This window comes from Mustelus asterias, chromosome 16, assembly GCF_964213995.1.
Source record: "Mustelus asterias chromosome 16, sMusAst1.hap1.1, whole genome shotgun sequence".
Classification (NCBI taxonomy): domain Eukaryota; kingdom Metazoa; phylum Chordata; class Chondrichthyes; order Carcharhiniformes; family Triakidae; genus Mustelus; species Mustelus asterias.
Window position 1 is genome coordinate 13,918,475 of NC_135816.1, and position 20,674 is coordinate 13,939,148.

At 46.9% G+C, this 20,674-nt stretch overlaps 1 protein-coding gene across 2 annotated transcripts in view; it reads left to right on the plus strand.

Moving 5' to 3' along the window:
• Positions 1–1,172: 1,172 nt before the first annotated feature.
• hmmr (hyaluronan-mediated motility receptor (RHAMM)) overlaps positions 1,173–20,674 on the plus strand; it is a 47,158-nt gene continuing 27,656 nt past the window's right edge. The window contains exons 1-7 of one of the 2 annotated variants that reach the window (XM_078231556.1): positions 1,173–1,327; positions 7,062–7,160; positions 13,101–13,183; positions 14,392–14,457; positions 15,050–15,238; positions 17,665–17,751; positions 20,343–20,454. In XM_078231556.1, coding sequence (XP_078087682.1) covers positions 1,282–1,327; positions 7,062–7,160; positions 13,101–13,183; positions 14,392–14,457; positions 15,050–15,238; positions 17,665–17,751; positions 20,343–20,454 — 682 coding nt within the window. In that variant the 5' untranslated portion in view covers positions 1,173–1,281. The remainder of the gene's footprint in view (positions 1,328–7,061; positions 7,161–13,100; positions 13,184–14,391; positions 14,458–15,049; positions 15,239–17,664; positions 17,752–20,342; positions 20,455–20,674) is intronic. The other variant, XM_078231555.1, reaches the window with a different exon arrangement.

A 20,674-nucleotide genomic window follows, 5' to 3' on the forward strand; every position in this document is an offset into this window, starting at 1 on the left:
CACACACAGCATTGCCCCCCCCCACACACAGCATTGCCCCCCCCCACACACAGCATTGCCCCCCCCCACACACAGCATTGCCCCCCCCCACACACAGCATTGCCCCCCCCCCACACACAGCATTGCCCCCCCCCCACACACAGCATTGCCCCCCCCACACACAGCATTGCCCCCCCCCACACACAGCATTGCCCCCCCCCACACACAGCATTGCCCCCCCCCCACACACAGCATTGCCCCCCCCCCCACACACAGCATTGCCCCCCCCCCCACACACAGCATTGCCCCCCCCCCCACACACAGCATTGCCCCCCCCCCCACACACAGCATTGCCCCCCCCCCCACACACAGCATTGCCCCCCCCCCCCACACACAGCATTGCCCCCCCCCCCACACACAGCATTGCCCCCCCCCCCCCACACACAGCATTGCCCCCCCCCACACACAGCATTGCCCCCCCCCCACACACAGCATTGCCCCCCCCCACACACAGCATTGCCCCCCCCCACACACAGCATTGCCCCCCCCCCACACACAGCATTGCCCCCCCCCCACACACAGCATTGCCCCCCCCCACACACAGCATTGCCCCCCCCCACACACAGCATTGCCCCCCCCCACACACAGCATTGCCCCCCCCCCACACACAGCATTGCCCCCCCCCCACACACAGCATTGCCCCCCCCCCACACACAGCATTGCCCCCCCCCCACACACAGCATTGCCCCCCCCCCACACACAGCATTGCCCCCCCCCCACACACAGCATTGCCCCCCCCCCACACACAGCATTGCCCCCCCCCCACACACAGCATTGCCCCCCCCCCACACACAGCATTGCCCCCCCCCCACACACAGCATTCCCCACACACAGGGGGCGTGGTTTCTGGGATATGGGGCGGCGTTACCGCGGGAGGAGGCGGGATTTCTGGGGCAAGAGGCGGGGTTTCTGGGGCAGGGGGCGGGGTTTCTGGGACAGGGGGCGTGGTTTCTGTGATGGGGCGGGGTTACCGCGGGAGGAGGCGGGGTTTCTGGGGCAAGAGGCGGGGTTTCTGGGGTAGGGGGCGGGATTTCTGTGGTAGGGGGCGGGATTTCTGGGATAGTGGGCGAGGATACCGCGGTAGGAGGCGGGGCTTCCACTGGAGGGGGCGGAGTTTCGGAGGTTGACGTGATGATTTGGGAGGCGGGTGGCTCCAGTGATTGGTCGGTGTGTCACGTGGGCGCGGATTCAAACGGGTGGCGGTTGGCGAGAGACCCGGATTGAGAGACACAGAGGGAGAGAATGTCCTTCCCCAGAGCCGCCATCCGCCGCTTCAATGACACCGCGGGTGAGTGCTCAGAGCGGGGGCAGCACCCCCAGCCCGGGCGGAGTCCCCACTCCGCGTGTAGAGTCCCGGGGGGGGGGAGGGAGAGTTTCTCACGGCGGCCGGGCGGGTCCCACTGTGAGTTGAGTCTGTTTATCAGACAGGTCCTGCGGCAGGGTGGGGGTATGAGTGACACAGTGTTTAGCACTGCCGCCTCCAGCGCCAGGGACCAGGGTTCGATACCCGGCTTGGGTCACTGTCTGCCTGGAGTCTGCACGTTCCCCCCGTGTCTGCGTGGGTTTCCTCCCACAGTCCGAAAGATGTGCTGGTTGGGGTGCATTGGCCATGCTAAATTGCCCCTTAGTGTTGGGGGATTAGCAGGGTAAATAAGTGGGGTTATGGGGATAGGGCCTGGGTGGGGTTGTGGTTGGTCGAGGCTTGATGGGCCAAATGGCCTCTTTCTGCACACTATCTGTAACCCCCACGACTTGCCTGGGCTTGCAAAATCTCACAAACTGTCCTGTCTGGAGACAATACACATCTCTTTAACCTGTGCTTAACCCTCTCTCCACTCACACTGTCGGTACCTTTAAGACTTGATTACCTGTAAAGACTCTCATTCCAACCATTATTTTGTAAATTGAGTTTGTGTCTTTATATGTCCTGTTTGTGAACTGAAATCCCACTCACCTGATGAAAGAGCAGCGCTCTGAAAACTAGTGGCTTGTGCTACCAAATAAACCTGTTGGACTTTAACCTGGTGTTGTGAGACTTCTTGCTCTTTCTGCACTGCAGGGATTCTATTCTATGATTTTTGTTGGAGGGGTTCTGTGCAGACAAACCCAGCAGCAGCTTTATTTATTCTGCTGTGAGATGTGTCGCTGAATGGCCATTATCCCCATACCAAAGAAAAGCCATGGTGTGGAGATGCAGCCATTGGACTGGGGTGAGCATAGTAAGAAATCTCAACACCAGGTTAAAGTCCAACAGATTTATTTGGAATCTCGAGCTTTCGGAGTCCTGCTCCTTCATCAGGTGAGTCCCTGACGAAGGAGCAGCACTCCGAAAGCTCATGATTCCAAAGAAAGGCCAGGCAGCGTGTCTTAATGACTATCGTCCGGTGGCTCTGACATCCATCATTATGAAGTGCTTTGAAAGGTTAATCATGACACGAATCAATTCTGGCCTCCCAGGCTGCCTGGATCCACTACAGTTCACCTATCGCTGCAACAGGTCCACAGCAGATATCATCCCGCTGGTTCTGCACTCAACCCTAGAACACCTAGATAACAACGACACTTGTGTCAGATTTCTATTTATCAACTACAACTTAGCCTTCAACACCATTATTCCTATGACACTCATCTCCAAACTCTGTGGGGGCTTGGCTCCTCCCTCTGTGACTGGATCCCTCCTTGACCCACAGACCGTAATCAGTAAGGATGGGCAACAATATTTCCTCCATGATCATCCTGCACACTGGTGCCCCACTGTCCTCAGTCCCTTGCGTTACTCCTTATACACCTATGACTCTGGCCAAATTCCCCTCCAATTTGATTTTCAAGTTTGCCTTAGTGGGTCGGATCTCAAACAATGAAAAAAGTTAATTAGTCACAAGTAAGGCTTATATTAACACTGCAATGAAGGTACAGTGAAATTCCCTAGTCGCCACAGTCCGGTGCCTGTTCGGGTCAATGCACCTAACCAGCACGTCTTTCAGAATGTCCGAGTTAACCGGAGCATCCAGAGAAAACCCACGGGGAGAACGTGCAAACTCCACACAGGCAGTGACCCAAGCTGTGAATCGAACCCGGGTCCCTGGCGCTGTGAGCAGCAGTGCTAACCACCGTGCCGTAATGGAGACGGAGTACAGGAAAGAGATGGAGAATCTGATGAAATGGTGCAATGACACCTTGCACCATTTCATCAGATTCTCTATCGTAATGTCAGTAAAACAAAGGAGGTAGTCATCGACTTCAGGAAACATGGTGGAGCGCATGCACCTGTCTACATCAACGGGGATGAAGTGAACATAGTCGAGAGCTTCAAGTTTCGAGGTGTTCAGATCACCAACAACCGTTCTGGACCCTCCATGCAGAAAGAAAGCTCTCCAAGGGCTTGCTCTGACCAAAACTGGGATGGCACAGTGGTAAGCTTTGCTGCCTCACAGCCCCAGGGACCTAGCTTCGATTTCCCGGCTTGGGTCATTCTGTGCAGAGTTTGCACATTCTCCTATGTCTGCGTGGGTTTCCTCTGGGTGCTCCAGTTTCCTCCCACAATCCAAAGATGTGCTGGGCAGTTGGATTGGCCATGCTACATTCTCCCTCTGTGTGCCCGAACAGATGGTAGAATGTGGCGACTAGGGGATTTTCACAGTAACTTCATTTGCAGTTTTTATGTAAGCCTACTTGTCACACAAATAAACTAAATTAGAAACTACAAAGGTTTGTGAACGAAGTCCAGTCCATCTCACAAACTAGCCTCCCATCTATTGACTCTGTCTACACTTCCCGCTGCCTCGGAAAAGCAACCAGCTTAATCAAGAACCCCACCCACCCCAGACATGCTCTCTTCCATCTCCTTCCCTGCTGCCATCAAACGTTTGAATCGACCTACCTTATATTAGTCAATCTTTCTCTACACCCTAGCTATGACTGTAACGCTACATTCTGCACCCTCTCATTCTCTGAATGATACGCTTTGTCTGTATTGCGTGCAAGAAACAATACTTTTCACTATACCAATACGTGTCAATAAATCAAATCAAACTGTTCGTCAACCTGACCGAGTTGTTTGATTCTTTAAATTGTAAAGCTCTTTGGATCATCTTCCCACTGCTTTGGTTGCATGTTGAAGTTTTTCACCATTTTGAGACTTTGCCTAATAATCTGATTGCCATCATCCTGTGTACAGGATCTGAAACTGACCCTTTTCATATCCATACCAGGATTAGACAAGATTGTGTGATCGCCCCCAACTTGTTCACCCTGACCGTCATTGTCCACCTCATCTGAGATGACCTACCTCTGATGTCAGCATCTTGTACCGTCTGGGTGGGAAGCTTTTCAACCTCTTTTTTTTTTGCCTGGAAGCAACATTGACCACTATATGATCCTAACTTTGTGGATTAGCTTTGCATCCAAAAGATGCTTGCCTTCTCAACATCTCTGAAAGAGGTTTGGTCTATCTTTAAACATCGCCAAGATGAAGGCCCTTCCCCACACCAGGTGAACAACACCTGGGCCATCCATGTAGATGGGGTGGCTGATACAGTCCTTCCCGTTTCTTAGCAACTATCTCTTCCAAGCGGCTGCCAGTGATGAGGAAGTCCAGCACCAAGTCAATTGTGCCATTGCTGCCTCCTTTGAGCTACATCAACATGTCTTTGACCTGGATCTTTTGGAAACCAACAAGGGTCCTCATGTGTTGACTATTCTCCTCTACTGTAGCAAACCTGGACTGTCTATTGGCCCCACGTTAAGATCCTTGAGAGCTTCCATCAGCAGAACTTCATCAAACACACAGACTGCCAGACCAAAACTACTGTTCTTCACAAAGCTGTCTATCAGCATCGAAGCCCTGCTCCCGTTAAACCGACTAGGACGGACAGGCCATTGCATCCGGATGCCTGGGAAGTGCTTCTCCCAGCGCTCTTAAGGGCAGCCAAAGGAAAGGTATATGGTGTGCTCAAAGTTGCCCTAAAGCATGCAGGAATTAATTGGGAAGAGAAGACTGTGAACCACTTGGCATGGCTCCACCTTGCCCATCAAGGCCAGCGACTTGACAGCGAGGCTGAGGGGTGGCCATAAAGGAAAGCGAGGGAAGCCAACTCAGAACTGCAAATTCCATTCTGCTATGCAACAACAAGCCCTCGTTGTGAAGGAACTGGTGGATCCAGGGCCCCACAGTCGTCTGAAGTCTGACCCAGGCTCTCTTTTGAGGGACAGCTGCTGACTTCAGCACTACTGCAGGGATTCGCTCTCTATGTGGAGTTTGCGTGTCCTCCCCGTGTCTGCGTGGATTTCCTCCGAGTGCTTCGGTTTCCTCCCACAGTCCAAAGATGTGTGCTTTAGGTTGATTGGCCATGCTAAATTGACCCTAATGTCAGGGGGTTAGCAGGGTAGATATGGGGGGGGGGTTATGGGAATAGGACCTGGGTGGGATTATGGTCAGTGCAGACTTGATGGGCTGAATGGCCTCATGCATTGTAGGGATTCCATTCTGTAGATTCCATCAGGGCATGTAGCCTTAACGTATCCAGTACCTTCAGCTGTTTGAGATTACGTGGAATGAATCAGATTGGCTGAAGTCTGGCATCTATAACCGTGGACACCTCGGGAATAAACCAAGATGGATCATCTAATCTACACTCTGATGGGAGATGGTTGCAAATACTTCAGTCGAGTCTTTTGCACTGACTCACTTTCTGTCATTTGAGGATGGGAATGTTTGTGGAGCCTTTTGGCTAGTTTGATTCGACACCATCATTCATGATTGGATATGATAGGACTGCAGGGCCTTTCATCTCATTGAAACTTACAGAATACTAAAAGGCGACGTGGGGAAGATGTTTCCATTAGTAGGAGAGACTCGGATCCGAGGACACAGCCTCAGAATAAAGGGACAGCTCTTTAGAACCGAGATGAGGAGGAATTTCTTCAGCCCGAGGGTGGTGAATCTATGGAATTCATTGCCACAGATGGCTATGGAGGCCAGGTTATTGGGTATATTTAAGACAGAGCGAGATAGGCTCTTGATTGGTAAGGGGATCAAAGGTAACAGGGAAAAGGCGGGAGAATGGGGTTGATCACTTTGATTGAATGACAGAGCAGACTCGATGGACAGAATGGCCTAATGATGGTCTTTAATCTGTTGCGTTGCTTGTGTGACCACTTTTTTTCTTTTTGCTTTGTCCATTGCAAGCTGCTTCACCTGCCTAGCATGCACATGAACCCTGGTAACTTCACGCACCTCATTTTTAGATTTGCCTTGTCTTGTTCCTAGTTATGTTTTCCTGCACCTCCTGGCTTGGTGTTAGTAGAGTAGAAAATGCCAAACCATTTGGTTACGGATTGTTCATAGAAACCCTAAAGTACAGAAAGAGGCCATTTGGCCCATCGAGTCTGCACTGACCACAATCCCACCCAGGCCCTACCCCCATATCCCTACACATTTACCCACTAATCCCTCTAACCTACGCATCTCAGGACACTAAGGGCAATTTTAGCATGGTCAATCAACCTAACCCGCACATCTTTGGACTGTGGGAGGAAACCGGAGCACCCGGAGGAAACCCACGCAGACACAAGGAGAATGTGCAAACTCCACACAGACAGTGACCCAAGCCGGGAATCGAACCCAGGTCCCTGGAGCTGTGAAGCAGCAATGCTAACCACTGTGCTACCGTGCCGCCTTGTGGTTGAATATGATTCTGCTGATGGCTTACAATGCTTCATGGCCAGTTTTGAGCTGCTGGTTCAACTGCAGTGTTCTCATCCAAAGGAAGCCCTCTAAAATTCTGGACTGTCATGTAATGGGAATAGTACATGATCACATCTCAAGACAGGAGACTGCATTTGATGCACATGTACGTGAAAAGGATGCTTCCTGTCTAGGCCTGTGGCGGTCTCTGTCTAATGGGGTTTTCAGTGTTACAGGCAATAGCCTAAGTTGTCTTTTTTTTAGAAACAAAATCTGTAATAGTCTTGCTTTATAACTCACTCGGAAGACCAAAAGCACTCATTTATTCCTGTTTTAGGCTGTGCCCCTGCACCTGGTCACTATGATGTTAAAGAGACGGAAGGTTCCAGGGGTCCGGTATCCTTCGAAAAAGCTCACCGGTTTAAAAAGCAGAAAGGTAAGAGTATTTTTTGGGATGGGGTCAGTGCAAGTTCAGTTTCCCCACAATACAGGCCTAGCAGAACGTGTACAGTCTTGTAAATGCTTGCAATTTGAAAACTTTTACTGTGACTATCGTGACCGTGTGGTGTTTACGGTTACTGGTCCAATAATGGGTTGAATTTTCATCTCCCACCATGACAGAATTCAGGAAACCTGATGGGGCTGAATTGCCTACACAAGTTAACTCATTGTGTTCGTAGCTTAGTTGTTTGGTTGTTAAGGCAACTTGAGGCAGGTGTGACCTGTACACAAAAAATGGGTGGCACTTGAATCCCAGGGGGACCAATATCCTGGCAGGAAGGTTGGCTAAGGCTACTGGGGAGAGTTTAAACTAGATAGGTTGGGGGGAGGGGATCAAAATGAGGTGACTGAGAGTGAGGAAGGTAGCTCGCAAACAGAGAGAGGTTATAGGCAGTGCAAAAGGGCAGATGGACAGGGAATAGAGAAGGGGAGAGGTCAGACCAAAGGATTGAGATGTGTCTAGTTTAATGCCAGGAGTATAGTGAATAAAGGGGATGAGCTCAGAGCGTGGATCGATGCTTGGAAGTGTGATGTGGTGGCCATTACGGAGACTTGGATGTCTCAGGGACAGGATTGGATACTCCAGTTGCCGGGATTCAGATGTTTCAGGAAGGACAGGGAGGGAGGCAAGAGAGGGGGTGGAGTGGCACTGTTGATCAGGGATAGTGTCACAGCTGTAGAGAAGGTGTATGCTGTGGAGGGATTGTCCACCGAGTCTCTGTGGGTGGAAGTTCAGAGTGGGAAGGGGCCGGTCACTTTGCTGGGAGTTTTCTATAGGCCGCCCAATAGTAACAGGGAGGTGGAGGAGCGGATGGGGAAACAGATCCTGGAGAGATGCAGTAATAGCAGAGTTGTTGTGATGGGAGACTTTAATTTCCCAACCATAGATTGGAATATCCCTAGGGTAAGGGGATTGGATGGGGAAGAGTTCGTTAGGTGTGTTCAGGAGGCTTTCCTGATACAGCATGTGGACAAGCCTACAAGAGGAGAGGCTGTACTTGATCTGATACTGACCAATGAACCTGGACAGGTGTCAGATCTCTCAGTGGGAGAGCATCTTGGGGATAGCGATCATAACTCTATCTCCTTTAGGCTTGCATTGGAAAAAGAGAGGATCAGGCAAGCTAGGAAAGTGTTTATATGGACTAAGGGGAAATATGAAGACAGCAAATTAGAGGAGTAAATTGGAAGGAGGTATTCTCGGGGAAATGTACTGAAGAGAGGTGGCAGTTTTTCAAGGAATGTCTGTCCAGAGTTCGAAGTTTAACAACACCAGGTTAAAGTCCAACAGGTTTATTTGGTAGCAAAAGCCACACAAGCTTTCGAGGCTCTGAGCCCCTTCTTCAGGTGAGTGGGAATTCTGTTCACAAACAGAACTTATAAGACACAGACTCAATTTACATGAATAATGGTTGGAATGCGAATACTTACAACTAATCCAGTCTTTAAGAAACAAAACAATGGGAGTGGAGAGAGCATCAAGACAGGCTAAAAAGATGTGTATTGTCTCCAGACAAGACAGCCAGTGAAACTCTGCAGGTCCACGCAACTGTGGGAGTTACAAATAGTGTGACATAAATTCTGATTCTAGGATCGCATGATAAAGACTCAGGAGGAAAAAAGCAGAAATATTTATGTCCAGAGTTCGACAGGACAACGTTCCGAGCAGACAGAGAAGTGTTGGTCGGTTTAAGAAACCGTGGTGCACGAAAGCTGTGCGGGACCTAGTCGAGAAGAAAAGGAAAGCGTACAAAAGGCTCAGAGAGCTTGGCGAAGATAGGGATTTAGAAGAGTATACGGCTTGTAGGAAGGGACTAAAGAAGGAAATTAGGAGAGCCAGAAGGGATCACGAGAAGGTCCTGGCAGGTAGGATTAAGGAGAACCCTAAGGCGTTCTATAAATATGTGAAGAGTAAAAGGATGAGACGTGACGGAATAGGGCTTATAAAAGGTGAAGGCGGGAAAGTCTGTACGGAAGCAGTAGAAATGGCAGAGGTGCTTAATGAGTATTTTGCCTCGGTTTTCACAGAGGAGAAGAACCTGGGTGGATGTACTGCGGGCGTGCGGTGGACTGAAAGGATTGAGTATGTGGACTTTAAGAAAGAGGTTGTGCTGGAATCTTTGAATGGCATCAAGATAGATAAGTCGCCGGGTCCAGATGGGATGTACCCCAGGTTACTGTGGGAGGCGAGGGAAGAGATTGCAGAGCCTCTGGCGATGATCTTTGCGTCGTCGATGGAGACGGGAGAGGTGTTGGAGGATTGCGGATGTGGTTCCTATTTTCAAGAAGGGGAATAGGGATAGCCCAGGAAATTACCGACCAGTGAGTCTAACCTCAGTGGTTGGTAAACTGATGGAGAAGATCCTGAGGGACAAGATTTATGAGCATTTAGAGAGGTTTAGTATGCTCAAGAATACTCAGCATGGCTTTGTCAAGGGCAGATCGTGCCTTACGAGCCTGGTGGAGTTCTTCGAAAATGTGACTAAACACATTGACGAAGGGAAAGCGGTAGATGTGGTTTATATGGATTTTAGCAAGGCGTTCGATAAGGTCCCCCATGCAAGGCTTCTAGGAAAAGTGAGAGGGCATGGGATTCAAGGGGCTGTTGCCCGGTGGATCCAGAACTGGCTTGCCCAAAGGAGGCAGAGAGTGGGTATAGATGGGTCTTTTTCTAAATGGAGGTTGGTCACCAGTGGTGTGCCCCAGGGATCTGTTCTGGGACCCTTGCTGTTTGTCATTTTTATAAATGACTTGGATGAGGAAGCGGAGGGATGAGTTGGTAAGTTTGCCGATGACACGAAGGTTGGTGGGGTTGTGGATAGTCTGGAGGGATGTCAGAAGTTACAGAGGGACATAGGATGCAAGACTGGGTGGACAAGTGGCAGATGGACTTCAACCCATATAAATGCGTCATGGTCCATTTTGGTAGGTCAAATGGGATGAAGGAGTACAATATAAAGGGAAAGACTCTTAGTACTGTAGAAGATCAGAAGGACCTTGGGGTCCGGGTCCATAGGACTCTGAAATCGGCCCCGCAGGTGGAGGAGGTGGTTAGGAAGGCGTATGGTGTGCTGGCCTTTATCAATCAAGGGATAGATTTCTAGAAGGCGTTCGATAAGGTGCCTCACAAAAGGTTGCTGCAGAAGATTGGGGTACACGGAGTTAGGGGTAAGGTGTTGGCGTGGATTGGGGATTGGCTATCTAACAGGAAGCAGAGAGTTGGGATAAATGGGTGCTTTTCTGGTTGGCAGTTGGTGACCAGTGGCGTGCCGCAGGGATCGGTGCTGGGGCCTCAATTGTTTACCATTTACACAGATGATCTGGAGGAGGGGACTGAATGTAGGGTATTCAAGTTTGCTGATGACACGAAGGTGAGTGGGAAAGCGAATTGCGTGGAGGACGCGGAAAGTCTGCAGAGAGATTTGGATAGGCTGAGCGAGTGGGCGAGGATCTGGCAGATGGAATATAACGTTAGCAAATGTGAGGTTATCCACTTTGGAAGAAATAATAGTAAATTGGAATATTATTTAAATGGAGAAAAATTACATCGTGCGACTGTGCAGAGGGCCCTGGGGGTCCTTGTGCACAAATCGCAAAAACTCAGTCTGCAGGTGCAGCAGGTGATCAAGAAGGCGAATGGAATGTTGGCCTTTATCGCGAGGGGGATAGAATATAAAAGCAGGGAGGTCTTGCTGCAACTGTACAAGGCACTGGTGAGGCCGCAACTGGAGTACTGTGTGCAGTTTTGGTCCCCTTATTTGCGAAAGGATATATTGGCCTTGGAGGGAGTGCAGAGAAGGTTCACCAGGTTGATACCGGAGATGAGGGGTGTGGCTTATGAGGAGAGATTAAACAGATTGGGTCTGTACTCGGAGTTTAGAAGGATGAGGGGTGATCTTATAAAGACACATAAGATAATGAAGGGGCTGGATAGGGTAGAGGTGGAGAGATTCTTTCCACTTAGAAGGGAAACCAGAACTAGAGGGCACAGCCTCAAAATAAGGGGGGGCCGGTTCAGAACAGAGTTGAGGGGGAACTTCTTCTCTCAGAGGGTAGTGAATCTCTGGAATTCTCTGCCCATTGAAGTGGTGGAGGCTTCCTCGTTGAATATGTTTAAATCACGGGTGGATAGTTTTCTGATCGATAAGGGAATTAGGGGTTATGGGGAGCAGGCGGGTAAGTGGAACTGATTCGCTTCAGATCAGCCATGATCTTGTTGAATGGCGGGGCAGGCTCGAGGGGCCAGATGGCCTACTCCTGCTCCTATTTCTTATGTTCTTATGTTCTTATAATGATGCAGCTATATAAGACCCTCGTCAGACCCCACTTGGAGTACTGTGCTCGGTTCTGGTCGTCTCACTATAGGAAGGATGTGGAAAAGATTGAAAGGGTGCAGAGGAGATTTATAAGGATGTTGCCTGGATTGAGTGGCATGCCTTATGAGGATAGGCTGAGGGAGCTCGGTCTTTTCTTCTTGGAGAGACGAAGGATGAGAGGAGACCTAATAGAGGTGTATAAGATGTTGAGAGGCATAGATCGGGTGGACTCTCAGAGGCTTTTTCCCAGGTTGGAAATGTCTGCTCCGAGAGGACACAGGTTTAAGGTGCTGGGGGGTAGGTACAGGGGAGATGTTAGGGGTAAGTTTTTCACAGAGGTTGGTGGGCAAGTGGAATCGGCTGCCGTCAGTGGTGGTGGAGGCGAACTCTATAGGGTCTTTTAAGAGACTCCTGGATGAGTACATGGAGCTTAATAGGATGGAGGGTTATAGGTAGGTCCAGAAGGTGGGGATGTGTTCGGCACAACTTGTGGGGCCGAAGGGCCTGTTTGTGCTGTAGTTTTTCTATGTTTCTATAAGTGCAGCCACTGCCATCCATGTAGTAAAAACAAAGAGTGAAATAAGCACTTGGTTGATGGCTAGTCTGATATAAATGCCTAATCTAATGACACCTATCACTTGAACCAAAGGCTTCCAACCAGTATCTCCTGTGTATATTTTCTTTACAATGAAAGCCAAGTTGTATTTGACCAGAGGTGAATGATTTTGTAGCTAGTGCTATGTAAGTTCTTGAACACAGGAGTTATCATAGAATCCCTACAGTGCAGAAGGAGGCCATTCAGCCCATCGAATCTGCACTGACTCTTCAATAGAGCATTTTACCTACCCCTGTAATCCCATGTGTTCATCCTGCTAATTCTCCTAACCTACACACTAAGGGTCAATTTAGCGTGGCCAATCCACCTAACCTACACATCTATAATTCTGTGGGAAGAAACCGGAGCACTCGGTAGAAACTTTCATAGATACGGGGAGAACATGCAAACTCCACACAGTCACCCGAGGCTGGAATTGAACTCAGGCCCCTGGCACTGAGGCAGCAGTGCTAACTACTGTGCCACCCCATATTTTATATTTAAAATAATTGGAGAGTATTTGTTAGCATTCTGTATTTCCAAATATTTATACATTTAATTTTGGACTACAGTCTTCAATGCATGTAGCAGCAATGTTGATTATACTTACTGACAAGGTAAGTGCACAAATGTTGGTTATCAAGGCAAGTTGGTCATAGGTCTCCTTTCCTTTCTTATAGTTTGCTTCACCTCATTATTGGCTATCAAATCTGTGTTTTAAGGGTATTTAGATTTGTCAGTGGTTCTGTTGCAGACCATATGGACTGTGATGTGAGATTATGTTGAACTGTTGAGAGTTGACGTGTGTTGTTCTCCCCATTCATCAGGCTGCTATGGACAGCTGAGAACAGTGGGAAGTGTATGCTTTGAGAAATGAGTGGTTAAACCCTTCACAATTCACCATTCTTTTGTTGATCCTATGGAACTTGGTGCTCAACTCCAGTAACTTTCTCTCTTCTTCTAGAGCCAGGAAGCCAGACAACGGTTGAAACTGAGAAAGGTCTGGTATCACCAGCCAGTTCACGGAAGAATCTCAACTTTGGCACAGTTAGTGACATGAGTTATTTTCTTTAATGCGAAGTCTGCGAGATTTGGATGTAGTAGATTTTGTCTCTGATTTTGTTTGACGTTTTTAGATAAGGTTAGAATGTACTCTGAACAATTGATGGTCTCCCTTCCTATTGAATGCCTTGCTTAGAAGCTGCTATTGAAGTGCTATCATTGTTATGGTACTGTGCATTATCAATGACTTTGTCTCTGCTCTCCTGATGAATTTCAACCTGTGAAATTGCTTGCATCCATGGTTAGATGTTCATTGGTCTGATGAACTTTCTTGTGGGGCAGTTCCAGTAATTTGTGCCTTTGACAATGAATGCTGTGTTGGAGTAGGTCTGTCAATCAAGGGCAGACAAATTATTAACATTACAGCCATGAAATGAAGCATTCTAAAAGATGTACAATTTCAGCCATGATATAATTGGAGTGGCTGTCCTACTCCTAATGTGATGCTGTTTAACCATGGAATCCCTGCCAGAAAGATGCCCTTCGGCCCATCAGGTCTGCACCAATTCTCTGAAAGTGCATCCCACCCAGGCCTTCCCCTCCGTTCTATTCTCATAGCCCTGCCAATCCACTTAACCTGCACAACTTTGGACTGTGAAAGGCAACTGGAGCACACGGAGGAAGCCCACACAGACATTGGGAGAACGTGCAAACTGCACACAGCCACCCAAGGCCAAAATTGTAGCTGGATCCCGGGGGAGTTTGTCTCTGGCACTCTCATTCTCTTCCTCCTGATTGTTTTTGATCAGTGAGTTAAGTAACTCGGCCTACTTTTATCAACAGTTAACTTTTAATTTGGCATGAAATTATGTAGTTCCACTTAGCTACCAGAGATGGTGAAAGTTATTTATTTTATTGAATACCAAAGATTAAGCAACATGAAACTGTGGTGGTTGTAGCATGGAAGAAAAGAATTGTATCTGCTTCACATGAGAACTATCCCAAATATTTGGAACTTGTCTGAAGGAATGATCCATTAATGTAGAACAAAGTGTTCACTTTGGCTGATTTGAGTCCTAGAAAGTGTGATTTAGCACAATCCAGTTACAAGTTCAAGGTTGCATGATAATGACTGAGAATCTACCACTGCAATGGAACACTTTTTTTCTGTAGACATGCCTACTGATGTTTTAAATGTAGACATTCTGTTCATTTTTTAATGGGGGTGCTGTTTTTCTATGAATTGCCTTTAGACCAATGTGCAGAAGGATGCAGCCTTAGCGTTGGAGCTTAAGAAGCAGAAAATGTTGGAACAAGAGGCAAGTGGAGTTTTACTAACATTTACGAAAGAACACCTGTTATTTTTGCCATTAGTGTAATGCTCAAAAGTAGAGTTGTAGTAAATCATCCAAAATTATGATTAAAACCTCAGAAAATAGTGGAGTTACTTGATTCTAGAGATGAATCCCCATAGTTGATATCACAGTAATGCTCAACAACTAGCATTCAATACCTGTTCAGTATTTAAAATTGTGAAACTTCTTGCAGTATTTTTTTTTAAATGTTGTATTGTACATGGGAGTTGAGACCAGATTGTGTATTCGAGTCAAGGGGTGGAATTTTCCCAGTGTCCTTTCCGACAAGAAAATCGGTGTCATTCCCACGGGGCGAAATCCGGATCGCAATCTTTGGGCATTTTATATTTTGCGCCCACCTCCCCCACCCAATGTGAGAAATGCCATGCTTGAGGTACATTTTCATTGTCAATATTTTAATATCTTTAGTCAATAAATGGTCGTTTCTAGACTGTACATGAGAAATGCATGAAAATATTTTGTGAAATAGCAGTGTTACATTTTGCATCTGTTTTGACTTGTAATTATGCAACACCTCTCTAACGTACAATTGTAGATCCGCTGCTTGCTGCAGCAGCGAGGGGAACAAGACAAAAGACTACAGGCCCTGGAAGAGGAGGTGAAGAAGATTGAAAATAAGCTAACTGCAGCTGTGAGAGAGAAAACATCCCTGACATCTACTGTTGCTTCTCTAGAAAGGCAACTTGCTGATCTCCACAAAGCTAACGAGTTACTCAAAACAAAGGTATTGGTTTATCATAGCTTTACTCTATAATCTCTCTCTCATGATCAGTTAGAACTTTGCCATAATTTTATTGCAACATTTGATACAATAGCCTTTTTCTTGTTGCTGTGTATCGACACAGAGATGGAATACTCCAGTGTGTTGATCCTCCTCTGAATTCAATGTTTAAGGTTTGCTGCTGGTGCAGCTGAGAAAAGATATATTGCTGCTGCCATTACAGATTTGGAGGTTTAACAATTTTCTACACTTCTGTCCATTGTAACTACTCATTGCTGCAGCTAGAAAATGTTACTCTATATTTAATATCTATTGCCTAATCTTAGTGGCTACAGCCACAATGGAAACTTCAGACTTGGTACTGGCCCTGCCTTTTGTTCCTTCCACAGTTGGCATGGCGTAAAATTACATTCGTTGTTTCAATGCCTGCAACCACAAAAAAAACATGGTGAGATGTCCGTAATGAGGTCTTCCACAGTGGAAGAGGGTAAGAGGGCCAATACAGAACTGTACACAGAAGTTGACAACTCCTCTAACTGCATGTAGTCAGGAAGAAACCAACAACTTTGCTCCTTTTTAATGAAGAGAAGCATCCCAAGCACAAGGAGCATTTATAAAACCAGCCACATAGGACGAGGTGGAGATAGGAGGTCTTCGTGATGGCATGAAGATGGGGTTGGAAGCTCATCTTGAGATCAAAAGTAACATCAAGGTGGAAACAGAATAGTTCATTTCAAACTCGCTAGGGAGAGGGATGAAGTTGATAGCTGGGAGAAACAACTTGGAGTGGGGATTGGAAACTGGCTGGATGTAAATTAGCAACAGTGGGGGGTTCAGAGAGGTGGTGGTGTGGTAGAGTTGGGTGTCATCAGCGTACATATGAAAACTAGTACTGTGTCTTCAGGTGATTTTGCAGAGCAGCAACTTGTAGACCAAGGATAGATTTTTGTGGAGAGGCATGGCGTTACCAGAGGTGGTAATGGTACAGAAGCAGAAAGAAAAGCTGTTCAAGTGATACTCTTGCTATGATTGGATAAGAATGGAGTTATGTGAAAACAGTCCCATGACACTGGAGAGGTGTACACGTAGTTAACAATCCAGATCTGTCTATTTTTGTGTGATATGCATTTTTTAAAAACGCATGGGCCAACTGATCTTGCTGGAACAAATTGGGAGAAGCTAATTCAACATTTAATTTTCTGTAATGCCAATATTTCTAAGGTACAAAGTGCTGGAAATACTCAGGTTAATGACTAAACGTTAAGTTTGCTATCAGAATGCGCTATTATATGCACAGCTAAATGTCAAATTTGAAATTCTTCAGCCAGTTGGCAGTCTCCTCATCAGCCTCGTGGGGCAGTGAGACCGCCACTGAAGCACAAGTCGGGGAACTTACCGATTATATGCACCATGGTTTGCACTTTGCCACAGTTCCACAGGGATGAGTCATGGTGTCCCCAGTGGTGGAGATTGTTGTGGCAGGATCCGACTCCAGTCTGAAACTGGTCAGTTTGACCCATTTGCTGCGTGGGATGTTGAAGCCTGGGATTTCCAACGTGTGATCATCAACCAGGTGCTGATTCTGGGCTGTGTTATGTTCTGCCACATGTCTGTAGCAGAACTGCCTGACTTGGACAGGTTGGTCCAAATGGATCGCCTTGAGATGAGGCATTTGTTAGGTGGGTGACAACTTCTTTCAGTGGCAGGTCTGTATTTTTGTGCACTCTTTCTAGCAGTCGTCCTGTGCTAGCTACGTGCCAGATTTGTGATAGAGCAATGTTGCAGAGCACAGGTAGCTAAAATGTTTGAACAGGTTGCCTCTGAGATGTTCTTCGTGGTCTCATTCAACTGGGCATCTATCAGTTTGCAGTGCGCGGAGTTCTTCTAGGCAGATGCGCAGTACTGAGTTAGAGAGCCGAAGAGGAAGTTCTGGTGTTTGCCCAGGAGGTTCCTGCTGGTTTGCTGACGAGATTGTTGCGAGTCTTCAATTTAGCTGAGACTTTCTGGATTCCAAAGATGTGCGGGTTAGGTTGATTAGCCAGGCTAAATTGCCCCTTAGTGACAGGGGGTTAGTAGGGTAAATAAGTGGGGTTATGGGGATAGCGCCTGGGTGGGATTGTGGTCGGTGCACACACTATGGGCTGAATAGCCTCCTTCTGCACTGTAGGGGTTCTATGATTTCTGGAAGTCTGGCTCAAGGATCAATTTGTGGTCCAAAACAATACTAAGATAGGTGGGTGTATGGTGGTGTTGATGTGGCTTCTGTTGATGGTAGAGGTCAAATTCTTAGTGACTTCTTGCATTGTCAAGGTGGTAGACACGTGATATGATTTGACAGCACTTGGTTTGGCATCTCACTGTTTCGTACTTGTCAGTCAATTCTAAAGGACAAAATTCATTGGTGCCCTCTGTTTGTTTGTTTCTTTCAGTTTTCTGACGATGGTACTAAGAAGAAGATTAATGCCCTGTGCTTGGAGTTGATTGAAGTGAAGAATAAGACTGATGCGAAGGACAAGGTATTGAAGCTTAGCTAATTGCTTTGGAAAGGTGATGTCAGCAAGTATTTCTTCACGGTGAAAGTCTGGAATTATCTCCCCCAAAAAGCTCTTCGCTGTTGAGGGGCTAAATTGCTTGCTTCTGTTCCCAGTTTACCATTAGCCATAAGGACCATATGTTACACTCTGAAGGCAATAATCTCCATCTTTAGGTAAGGAGACCAAATCTCTACACATAATAATCAGCATTGTATATAACTGGAGTCAAATTTCTTGCCCTCGTGCAGTAATTATTTTTGTACTACAGGCTTACATGCCCTTGATCTTCCGAATTGCTTCTTGTAGCCAGCACATTAACTTTGTGAATTTGTGTACAAAGGCACACAGGTCCCTCTTTATTAACATGCTCACCATTTAAAAGAAAATATTGCGTTCTATTTTTCCTTTCAAAGTGGATGGCTCACACTTTACCAGTTCCTAACATTTCACCATTTAAAAAAAATAGCTGAGAATCCGAGCATTCCTGACTGCTAAATCTGTTTGGGGGAGATCAAACTTGAATCTTTCCTGGACTAAATGGGATAGCTATTCTGGACTTAAACCAACTGAAGCCCCAGAGTAGTGACCCTTTCTCCTCACCCCCTTCCTCTCACTCTTAGGACATATCGTGTACTGAACTCTTGCAAACTATGCCAATGTTGTAATGTTTGTTTGTAAATCTTGTTTTCTAATTTCTCAGGAGCAAGAAATCCTGAAGGTATGAACTATCTGGGCACATAATGCTAACTTCACTCTTAAATTATGGAGCATTTACTTACCCTTACAGGTCATATGTAAAGTCTTCAGGCATTAGTATTTTATATTTGCCTTCAGTTCCCCAATCCTTCTCTCCATGTTTTTATGTTCTATTTCCCTCAATCACGCTGTCTGTAATATCGTGTTTTGCTGCATGGATTAATGGCATGCCATTGTCTTATTACGTGATTCCCGTAGTAGGTTGAAAATAGTATCCTGCGATTCCAGTAGCTAGAACCAGAAATTTGGACAGGAATTTAGAATAAATTTTAAACCCGTCTATTTTGTTGGAGCAGGTCGTTGTCTAAGAGATAAGGGGATATGGGGAACAGGTGGGGAGATGGATTGGAGACCCGGAAGAGATCATTCATGATCTGATTCAATGGAGGGGTAAGCTTGAAGGGCTGAATTTGCCTACTTCTGCTCCTAAGGGCGGCATGGTAGCACAGTGGTTAGCACTGCTGCTTCACAGCTCCAGGGACCTGGGTTCGATTCCTGGCTCGGGTCACTGTCTGTGCGGAGTTTGCACGTTCTCCCCATGTCTGCGTGGATTTCCTCTGGGTGTTCCGGTTTCCTCCCACAGTCCAAAGATGTGCGGGTTAGGTTGATTGGCCAAGCTAAATTGCCCCTTAGTGTCCCGGGATGCGTAGATTAGAGGCATTAGCGGGTAAATATGAGGGTTAGAGGGATTAGCAGGTAAATATGTAGGGATATGGGGATAGGGCCTGGGTGGGATTGTTGTCGGTGCAGCCTCGATGGGCCGAATGGCCTCTTTCTGCACTGTAGGGGTTCTATGGTTCTATGTTAATTCCTATGTGTGGGCTCAATGTTACTTGCCGCTTATCAGCCCAAGCCTGGACTTTAAAAAAAAATTCACTCAGGATGTAGGCTTCGCTGGCTAGGTCATTGTGTGTATCCTATCTCTAATTGCCCTTGAGAAGGAGGTTTTGAGTTGTGTGGTGTAAATACACCCAGAGGGCTGTTAAGCAGGGAGTTCCAGGGTTTTGACCCAGTGAGGAACTGCAATATATTTCCAAGTCAGATGGTGAGTGACTTGGCGAGGAATATCCGAGTGGTGGAGTTCCCATGTATCTGCTGTCCTGGTGCTTCTAGATGGTAGCAATCGTGGGTTTTAAAGGTGTTGTCTAAGGAGCCTTGATCAGTTTCTGCACTTCATCTTGCTGCACACTGCTGTCACCTTGCATCGGTGGTGCCAGGTGTTAATGTTTGTGGAAGGGATGGCAGCCAAGTGGGCTGCTTTGGCCTGGATGCTATCAAGCTTCTTGAATAACTGGAGCTGCACTCAACCAGGCAAGGGGAGAGCATTCCATCACACCTCTAACTTGTGCCTTGTAGATTATGGACCGGTTTTGGGGAGTCAGGTGAGTTACTCTCCGCAGGATTCCTAGCCTCTGACCTGCTCTTGTAACCACAGTATTTATATGGCTAGTCCAGTTCAGTTTCTGATCAATGGCAACCCCCAGGATGTTGATAGTGGGGTATTCAGTGATGGTAATGGGGCGATAGAGATGGTCGTTGCCTGTGGTGTTAATGTTATGTCTTGATGTAGACATTGAACTGGGTAAAAATATGTGTATTTTTCATAATGAATTTGGTACAAATGGATTAAGATGTGGAGTGGTGGTACATAATGCCTGATTTATTGCTATTTTCACTTTGGGTATAACACATCACACCTCCCCAGCACTCTTGCATGCTGTACCCCTCCTATATAAATATTTGATGTTGCTGGTGGCTACACTTCTGCATTCCCTATGAATATAATTTAGTATATCTGCTGTAATCCTGTGTTACAGGAGATCAGCTTTCTTCAGATTAGTTTGGAAGGTCAAGTGAAGCTTTTACAAGTTGATCTGGAAGCTTCCAAAGCTACAGTGGCTGCATTACAAGAAAGAAATGGATCACTGGGTAAGTTCCCATTCTTAAGCTGTTTAAATTGAAATGGTTTGCTTAATTTTGTAGTTTATTCTTTAAGATTGCAAAACGCTTTGGCTTGTTGGACATAATGGTCTCTTGCAGTATGTGTGTATTTTAGGGCTCCAAACTGTTCTTCCATATCCAAGGCAACTTTGTAACATTGTGTTTGTTATCAGCTGCTCATCATGTCTGTCTGATGTCTGTTCATTCC